Below are 9,636 nucleotides of genomic sequence, written 5' to 3' on the forward strand. Positions count from 1 at the left end.
GAAGAAAGGAAGAAAACACCAACAACTCAAAGAAGAATCACCATATAAACAGCCTGTGCCCGTCAGGAACGTGCATCTTGCCTGCTATTATCTAATAGTTGAGACATGAAGTGGACTGACAAATTTGTGGGTTCTTGTTATGGAGAACTGACCTAGGTTGATCCTCATTCCTAGGTTGATATTAATTCCCTAGGTTGATACTCATTCTGCCGGATCCACTGGAATTTGTAGTTTCTGAAAAGACTTGTGTTATTTGGGCATCACTTACGTTCATGTACTTAGCCAAAGCCCTAGAAAAACTTTTTTAAGGCCGGGCGCGGTGGCTCATGCCTGTAATCCTGGCACTTTGGGAGGCCAAGGCAGGCAGATCACAACGTCAGAGGATGGAGACCATCTTGGCTAACACGGTGAAACCCCGTCTCTACTAAAAATACAAAAAAATTAGCCGGGCGTGGTGGCGGGCGCCTGTAGTCCCAGCAACTCTGGAGGCTGAGGCAGGAGAATGGCGTGAACCCGGGAGGCGGAGCTTGCAGTGAGCTGAGACTGCGCCACTGCACTCCAGCCTGGGAGACAGAGCGAGACTCCATCTCAAAAAAACCCCTGGGAGTCGGAGGTTGCAGTGAGCAGTCAGAGGAGACCCTAGAACAATAATTCCTGGAAATAACGGAAATTTCAGGGACAAATCCAGATCCTCAAAAACTGTGAAATTGAGGGAGCCTGAGCAGAGATCTCCAAGGAGCCAGTTGCCATCCGTGTGCCAGAGTGAGAGGACAGAAAACGGACCAGGTCTGTCTCTGACAGGTTGAGCAGGTGGAGTGGGAAGGAGGGATCTAGAAGGCCAGGAGGGTGAAGGGAACTGCAGGGGTGGGTGGTGGTGGGCAGGGCTGGGCTTTAGCCTCCTCCTCCCACTGCCCACCCACCCTTAGGAGCCCTTTGTGAGGGGGAGGCCCCAGCTCTGTGATGTGGGCCTGGGCCCCAATAAATACTTCCAGAGGGGATGCCCAGGGCTCAGTAGCCTGAGGACAGCAGTGCAGCTGACATGGATATTCTCTTTCCTCTGAGTGTTATTGATACAGAGCTGTGCCCCAGCCCCGTTCCCCAGATCATCCATCTCATCCTCTTCGTTGGGTTTAGCCTGGTGTTCCTCATCATCTTAAGCCCCTACTTTCCCAGGGAGCCATCCTCAGTGCCTCCCAGAGAGGAGAACAGCGAGAACGTAAGGAGCCCTCAGCCCACACCCAGCACAGAATGATTGTATTTTTCCTGCTCTCTTTTCCACTTTTCCAAATCAAGCAGAGGCGCTCATGTGATGGGAAGTCTCATCATCCCTCTAAGGACAGCAGGGCAGGCAGGGGTTGGAGTGGGCACAGGATTTCCATCCCAAGCTCCCAGACCATCTGTGGGGGTGCACGGGAGGCATCACAGCAAAAAGAAACCCCGGGACTCAGCGGCGAGGACCCGGTCATGAGGGGGGTGAGGTCGTTGTGGGAGGACAGGCCCTGAGCCCGGGCTCATCAGCCGCCTTCCCGGGCAGGTGCCTCGGGTTCCAGCCTCTGTGTGCGGTGCTCTGGGGCTGTGCTGAGCCCCTGAGAGCCCCCACCTGAGACTGGAGTTGCCTCTGGCCTCCTCGGAAGCAGAATCCTCCCTGCCAGCTCAGAGGCACCTGCAGACCCAAGTGTGTGTGTTTTACAAGCAGCGAAACAGGGACTAAGGATGCCCAGGACAGGCCTCACATAGAAAACCCCTCCATGCTTTTCAAAGAAGGAAACCAGAAAAGGTTATTATGCAGTTTAGAAACGAGTGAAAGGAAAGAGAAGCACGCAGGGCTCCGTGAGCTGAGTGGAGAAAGTGTGTCATTCACGAGCACTGTGGGTCTGCAGCTGTGGGGACAGGAGACTGAGACCTGGCCTGTGCCCTCACTCTTTCTTGTCTCTCAGGACCACGCTGAAGTGGGGGAATGGATAAGGATCAGAAATAGGTATATCACTTCGAAAGGTAAGGCTCTGAGGGTCCCCGAAGCCCCAGAGATCACAGCTTCACCTGTTCCTAGGGACAAGCACCAAATCTCCTAGGAAGTCATTTGCAGAGGCCTGATGGGGAAGCTCCTGCTAGGGCAATTGGAACCCAGGATCCATCTCTGATTCCCTGCTAGGATGAAGTCATAGGGTCCAGGGAGTGGGTATTGGCCAGGAGGGGACTATGTTGGGGAGGGGACCAGTGACTGCGTGGACCTGCAGGAGGGACCCCAGGTCCATGTGGGCAACTGTTTAACATGGCTGAGTCCTCTTTGAGACTCAGGAAGTACTTTGTAAATGACAAAGTGCTGCCTCCCGGGCACCTGGCTGTCACTCTTGGGGCCATGTGGCCTTGGACAGGGATGCTGGGGCTCCAGAGTCTAATCCCCGATCCTGGGGTCTCTCCTAAGGGTACATGGACTCAGCCTCCTATAAATCCCAGTTCCCTCCCTCACCACCATAACCCATCTCCTGCTTTCCAGATTACAGAATTCTCTTGAAAGAAGTGGAGAACCTTGAGATCTATGCTTTCCTGCTGAAAAAGTGAGGCTCTTTCCCCTTCTCTCCCATGTGCTTCTTCTACCAGGGCCTAGGATGCTGCCCCAGGGCCTGGGGCTAATCTGGGAGGGGAGATCACAGCTATGATGTCACTAAAGCCCCGTGGCAGGGGTAGGCAGAGTTTTGTGAAATCAGCATGGGGGACCCTGGAGGGGCCTGGACCACAGGTGTCCAGTGCTCCCAGCTGCAGTTTGTGCTCCTGTCTCCTGCAGGTGCCTGAAGGAGCTCCCTAGGGAGGGCAGCTCCCATCACCTGCCATGCCAAGACCACCTGGGGCCAGTGCACAAACAAGCAGCTGCTAGGAACCACCGTCCACGTGGGGGGCGTGGGAAAGCTTCTCCCACCAGCTTCCATGTGTCCCCACGGGCTCCCCCGGCTCCTCTGGCCTCCATGCCATCATCAGTCCCGAAGACCTCCGTAGGATGCTTTGAGTCTCTGTCATCCCTGAGCTCCTCCAAGCCACCAGAGCCTTTGCGTCCCCTGAAGCACCCTTCACACCGGCCATCTGCCAGCACCCTGTCACCAAACCCGACCACCTCCGTAGAATCCTTGGGGTCTCTGTCATCCCTGAGCTCCTCCCAGCGACCACAGCCCTTGCGTCCCCTGGAGCGTCCTTCATACAATCCATGTGGGCATTCCCCTCCCCGACGACAGAATCCTGGCTGGGTGTCCAGGACTGACTCCTCGCAGGCTGATTCCAAAACTGATGTGACAATATGCCCAATGTGCAACGCCCCTGAGTGCTCCTGTCTACACAGTTGGTGGGTGCCTTCTAGCCCTCGAGTGATCCAAGGCGTTGGTCGCTGCAGTGATCCTGACCTGGGCCTCTCCAGGAGGCAGGAGGTTGCTAGAGCCTGGTGCCTCTGCACCTCCACACAGTACCCATTCGGGCACCCTAATCTTCCCACCCACCCACTAAATGCTTCCTTCTAGGGATACCCCACATGCAGGCAGCTGGAGGCAGGGGTCCCACTTTCCTCAGCTTGGACGTGGCAATGCTGCTGGACGCACAAGACACCAAAATCCATGGACACAGCACATCCAACATCCACGAACAATTGGGAATCTCTTGAGGACAACTTGGAGGCACATTCCCTCATCCGGGCACCCCACAGATGCTGGAAACGCGTGTTCTAATGGATTGGGAGAGGCGGAGATGGAGCCCGTAAATCTCCTTGGGAGGCTTGGCCCCCACAGAGACCTTTTCCCACGAACAATTGGGAATCTCTTGAGGACAACTTGGAGGCACATTCCCTCATCCGGGCACCCCACAGATGCTGGAAACGCGTGTTCTAATGGATTGGGAGAGGCGGAGATGGAGCCCGTAAATCTCCTTGGGAGGCTTGGCCCCCACAGAGACCTTTTCCACAGTGCTGCACAGAGACCTCCCACTGCAAAGATCTCCCACCGACACCTCATGTCCATTCTTCCTAGAGGATCTGAACTCACTTAGAAAACTGCCAGCACAGGCCGGGCGCGGTGGCTCAAGCCTGTAATCCCAGCACTTTGGGAGGCCGAGACGGGCGGATCACGAGGTCAGGAGATCGAGACCATCCTGGCTAATACTGTGAAACCCCGTTTCTACTAAAAATACAAAAAAACTAGCCGGGCGACGTGGCGGGCGCCTATAGTCCCAGCCACTCGGAGGCTGAGGCAGGAGAATGTCGTGAACCCGGAAGGCGGAGCTTGCAGTGAGCTGAGATCCGGCCACTGCACTCCAGCCCGGGCGACAGAGCGAGACTCCGTCTCAAAACAAAAAACAAAAAACAAAAAACAAAAAAAACAAATGCCCTAAATACACAGTGCTAATCATTACAACACTAAATTTTTCATTTTTTCTTTTATTTTTTTGAGACAGGGTCTCACTCTGTCACACAGGCTCGAGTACAGTGGCAGAATCTTGGCTCACTGCAGCCTCAACCTCCCAAAAAGAAAAAAAAAAAAAAAAAAAGAAAACTGCCAGCACAGGAGGGATAACATCAGCTGTGCCCCCTACCGGACAACCCAGAAACTTTGGGTCATTGTCAACGTTGCAGGAAGATGCTCAGGATTGTTGCTCTTTTGCACTGCCATTCTCTCCTAACAGAACTGCAGATTCCATGTGTAGACCTGCAAACTTCTGTTCTCTACAGTTCCCTGATCCACAGTTTAGAGAATCATAATTTTTTTTTTTTTTTTTTTGAGACGGAGTCTCGCTCTGTCGCCGGGCTGGAGTGCAGTGGCCGGATCTCAGCTCACTGCAAGCTCCGCCTCCCGGGTTCACGCCATTCTCCTGCCTCAGCCTCCCGAGTAGCTGGGACTACAGGCCCCGCCACCTCGCCCGGCTAGTTTTTTGTATTTTTTAGTAGAGATGAGGTTTCACCATGTTAGCCAGGATGGTCTCGATCTTCTGACCTCGTGATCCGCCCGTCTCGGCCTCCCAAAGTGCTGGGATTACAGGCTTGAGCCACCGCGCCCAGCCAATTTTTTTTTTTTTTTTAATGGAATCTCACTCTTGCTCAGGCTGGACCGCAGTGGCACCATCTCGGCTCACTTCCGCCTCCCAGATTCAAGTCATTCTCCTGCCTCAGCTTCCCAAGTAGCTGTGATACACGCACGTGCCACCACACCCAGCTAATTTTTATAATTTTAGTTGAGAGAGGGTTTCACCATGTTGGCCAGGCTTGTCTTGGACTCCTGACCTTAAGATATCCGCCTGCCTCAGCCTCTCAAAAGTGCCGGGATTATAGGCCTGAGCCACCGCACCCAGCTGAATCATAAATTTTAAACCTGAATAAAATGCTGCCAACCTCCAATGAGAGTAAAATATCTCCTTTGTCCAATTTTAGTTATCGTCTAGTCAAATGCTATCAATGTCGTATTTTAAAATTTCATTGGCAACAAGGCCTGAACTAGAGATGGGTGACTTCCTTATTTTGGAAACATGATAAAGACCCATGGCAAATGGACTCTAGAAATAAACCACCAGAGGCATGTGGGCTCACACTGGCCTCCAGGAGCTGTGTAACTGGCACATTATTTTGCACATAACTTGTGTCAGATTTGTGAGGTCTGATTTTTAAAATGAAGCAACAATCTGAAAATATGTTTTTCAGTCATACAAATGAGTCAAATGTATGGCAGTATTTCTATATTATCCTATGGCAAAATAATCCTAATTTTAATATTATTTTGTTCCTTAAAATGTAATACCTTCGGCCGGGCGCGGTGGCTCAAGCCTGTAATCCCAGCACTTTGGGAGGCCGAGACGGGTGGATCACGAGGTCAGGAGATCGAGACCATCCTGGCTAACACGGTGAAAACCCGTCTCTACTAAAAATACAAAAAAACTAGCCGGGCGAGGTGGCGGGCGCCTGTAGTCCCAGCTACTCTGGAGGCTGAGGCAGGAGAATGGCGTAAACCCAGGAGGCGGAGCTTGCAGTGAGCTGAGATTCAGCCACTGCACTCCAGCCTGGGCGACAGAGCAAGACTCTGTCTCAAAAAAAAAAAAAAAAGTAATACCTTCAAATGATATTATCCATGTTTCCAAGATTTGACAAAGTCTTCATGTTCAGCCAACATGGCTTAAGCTGATGAACTACCTAGAAGGATTCTTTTTTTTTTTTTTGGAGACAGAGTCTCGCTCTGTCACCCAAACTGGAGTGCAGTGGCATGATCTTGGCTCACTGCAAACTCCACCTCCCGGGTTCAAGCAATTCTCCTGCCTCAGTCTCCCAAGTACCTGGGATTACTGACCTTGTGATCCGCCTGCCTCGGCCTCCCAAAGTGCCGGGATTACAGGCGTGAGCCACCATGCCGGCCAAAGGATTCATTTTTTAAATAATCCTAAGAAATGCACATTTTCCAAGACTCTTGGAGGTCAGGCTTCATTTTATATTCAGTAAAGGGTTAAAGGATGTGATACTTCAGATATTTGGAATCTTAGTAAATTTCTCACTGAATGTATGCTTGACATAGATACACAGCCCATTCAAGTACTGGGACGAAGCGTCTTAATATCTGAATTGAAGAAAGTGTCCATTTAGTCAACATGTATATTAGAATAACGAAAGTCCTCAGTACTTATATGCCCAGCACTTTCTGAAGGGTGCACTTTGGTGAGACTGTATATTTCTTGCTGCTCATAAGTAACACATTGTCGTTGGCTTGTTAAAGTCTGCTTTAATATCATCTGTTAAGCATGTGTCACTGGTGAAGTCTCTCAGACTATCCCTCAGGGTGAAAGCATCACACTCCTTTCTTCAAAAGGAGCAGAGTCAACACGAGGGCCTTGAAGCCCATTTGTTCCAAGAAGAATTTCCCTCCTATTCCTTATAATTACACGCTTATACCTATTATATTTTCTACTTTACTCCCTTTAATGTCATTGCATCATAAAATGATGAAATAGTGAGTATCCTCTAGTACACTATTGGCTTGTATTCTTTTTACGGTGCAACAGATGTTTAATCATCGAACAATGGACCAACTAGGAAAGATTTCCATACAGAAAATGCATTACAGAGTAGTGTACCCTTTTAAACTGACTTTTAAAACAGGGTTAAACTAAATGATCATATATTTTGACTTAAAGTTGTTTGGGGTAGCCACAATGTCTGAAAACAGACAACTGTCTATAACAGTTTATTGTTATGACATGTTTAATGTGCTGTCCCTCACTAGGTTGTGCAAAACTGCAATGCACAGTGTGCATTAAAGCAACGTTCCCATCATCTGCTGCACCTGCGTCCACCCCTATATTGCTGCAGATAATTTATGTGTCCAACTTCCAGGGTGTAAATTTATGCCTTTACCCCAGAAGAACTAAACAAGTGGGTTCAATCTATTACAAAAATACTGTCAATGTTTCCAGACTTCTTTTTTTTGGAGACAGGGCCTCACACCCAGGCTGGAGTGCAGTGGTGCGTCACAGCTCATTGTAGCCTTGACCTCTTGGGCTCAAACGATCCTCCTGCCTCAGTCTCCCAAGGAGCTGGGACAGACAGGTCTGTGCCACCAGGCCTGGCTAATTGCTCCCCCTCCTTTTTTTTTTTTTTTTTTTTTTGGTGAAGACTGTATTGCCAAGGTTGGTCTTGAACTCCCGGCCTCAAGTGATCCTCCCACCTCAGCCTCCCAGAGTGTGGGATTACAGGCATGAGCCACCATGTCTGGCCTTGGTTTTGAACTAGATTTTTATTTAAAATAGGTTTCACACCGGCCAGGTGCAGTGGCTCATGCCTATAATCCCAGCACTTTGAGAGGCCGAGGCGGGAGGATCACAAGGTCAGGAGATCGAGACCATCCTGGCTAACACGGTGAAACCCCTTCTCTACTAAAAATACAAAAAATTAGTCGGGCATGGTGGCGAGCACCTGTAGTCCCAGCTACTCAGGAGGCTGAGGCAGGAGAATGGCGTGAACTCGGGAGGCGGAGATTGCAGTGAGCTGAGATGGCGGCACTGCACTCCAGCCTGGGCAACAGAGCGACACTTCATCTGAAAAAAAAAAAAAAGGTTTCACACTGATTTCAATAAATCAGGCATTCCAGAACACAATGTTTAGGGTGGCAATTATATGTTGACTTCTTAATACTCACAAGAGATAAAGATCTTTTCCAAATAAGCAAAAAAAATAGTCATTGCGCAATATTAGCCTCTAAGAGCAATTTCCCTTTATAGACTACAATATTACTGACAGTTTCACGCATTCTTGCTTTATAAAGAACTCCACAGGAAGAAATCTCCCCCGTCTTTCCCAGTAGACACAGCTACGTTTTCTGTCACCTGCAAACCATTGTCGCAGTACAGCGTGTCCAGAGCCTGAGAACGAAGGGGTTTCACCATTGCTTCCCCATGTGTGCCATGAGCTTGGTCAGATTTGAAATCATTCCCGTGACAGGATCAAGCTTTATAATTGTGGCCCTGCCAGATGGATGGTTTGCATTTCCCAAACAGGAGAGAGTGTCCTGGGTTACTCAGAGATGTGCCATGGCGCCCTCCCTTGGCCGTTTTATAATAACCAGAACAGTCCATCTGCCCATGGACACACATTCCAAGCTCTCCACAGCCCGGTACCATCATTATGCAAAGGATATGGATGGAACTTACATTCAGAAAGCTAGAAAATAAGGCTGTGCCTGGCACAGCAGATGAGCAATGAGAAGATGCTAATGTCTTTTCTAGAAGCATGAGTGATCCAGCTCTTTGGTTCTGATCATTTCTGCGCTTTAGCGTTTCTCTCCCTCATTCACAGTAAAGACATCGGCAGTTCTTCCCTCCTCCTGAGATCAGAAACTGGAACGGCCACCACCTGCTCCCTGATGTTTTCATGATCTCTGCCGTTTGTTACAATGACCACTTAGCCAGACATCTCAGTGCACGGATCCCCTTAACTGCAGAAACAAGACCAGCCCACCACCCTTTCTTTATATTCCTGCCATAATTTGATGCTAGTAACACTTTGCCTACCTACTTCCAATGGTAACAAATATTTTGTAGAATGTGCAAGTTTATTCTGTAGATTGTGGTCCCTGAAGTGAGAGAAACTCTCCACCTACCAGATCTGTGACTTAGGTGAGTCACTCAGTGTCTCCAAACTTAATTTCCTTGATGTGGAAAATGGGGATGGAAGTTAATAACATTGCAGGAAAGGGGACATGAGTTATAATATAAACTCTTTGCATGGTTCCTATTGGATCATTTTGCTATTATTATGGCTTGGATTTTTGTCACATTATAGCCAACTTAGTTTTACTTGTTAAAGTACACACAATTGGGGTTTTCTTAAAGAATTAATCAATTTAGGCCGGGCGCGGTGGCTCAAGCCTGTAATCCCAGCACTTTGGGAGGCCGAGACGGGTGGATCACGAGGTCAGGAGATCGAGACCATCCTGGCTAACACTGTGAAACCCCGTCTCTACTAAAATATACAAAAAACTAGCCAGGTGAGGTGGCGGGCGCCTGGAGGCTGAGGCAGGAGAATGGCGTAAACCCGGGAGGCGGAGCTTGCAGTGAGATGAGATCCGGCCACTGCACTCCAGCCTCCGCGACAGAGCGAGACTCCGTCTCAAAAAAAAAAAAAAAAAA

At 49.6% G+C, this 9,636-nt stretch overlaps 1 protein-coding gene across 1 annotated transcript; it reads left to right on the forward strand.

Annotated features, from left to right (window-relative positions):
- The first annotated feature begins 502 nt into the window (after positions 1–502).
- LOC117087953 (putative uncharacterized protein FLJ35723) lies at positions 503–3,648 on the forward strand. The gene is made up of 3 exons (XM_033218801.1): positions 503–1,995; positions 2,498–2,558; positions 2,786–3,648. Exons 1-3 carry the CDS (start codon positions 1,749–1,751, stop codon positions 3,504–3,506), a joined length of 1,029 nt encoding a protein of 342 aa, XP_033074692.1. The 5' UTR covers positions 503–1,748; the 3' UTR covers positions 3,507–3,648.
- Positions 3,649–9,636: the final 5,988 nt, after the last annotated feature.

The sequence above is a fragment of the Trachypithecus francoisi genome, unplaced genomic scaffold, assembly GCF_009764315.1.
Source record: "Trachypithecus francoisi isolate TF-2019V2 unplaced genomic scaffold, Tfra_2.0 Contig00707, whole genome shotgun sequence".
NCBI classification, from domain to species: Eukaryota; Metazoa; Chordata; class Mammalia; order Primates; family Cercopithecidae; genus Trachypithecus; species Trachypithecus francoisi.

Coding starts and splice junctions, on each gene's coding strand:
- LOC117087953 (XM_033218801.1), top strand. CDS start 1,749: ATGCTTTTCAAAGAAGGAAACCAGAAAAGGTTATTATGCAGTTTAGAA. Junction 1,996..2,497: donor TAGGTATATCACTTCGAAAG/GTAAGGCTCTGA, acceptor CCTGCTTTCCAG/ATTACAGAATTCTCTTGAAA. Junction 2,559..2,785: donor TATGCTTTCCTGCTGAAAAA/GTGAGGCTCTTT, acceptor TGTCTCCTGCAG/GTGCCTGAAGGAGCTCCCTA.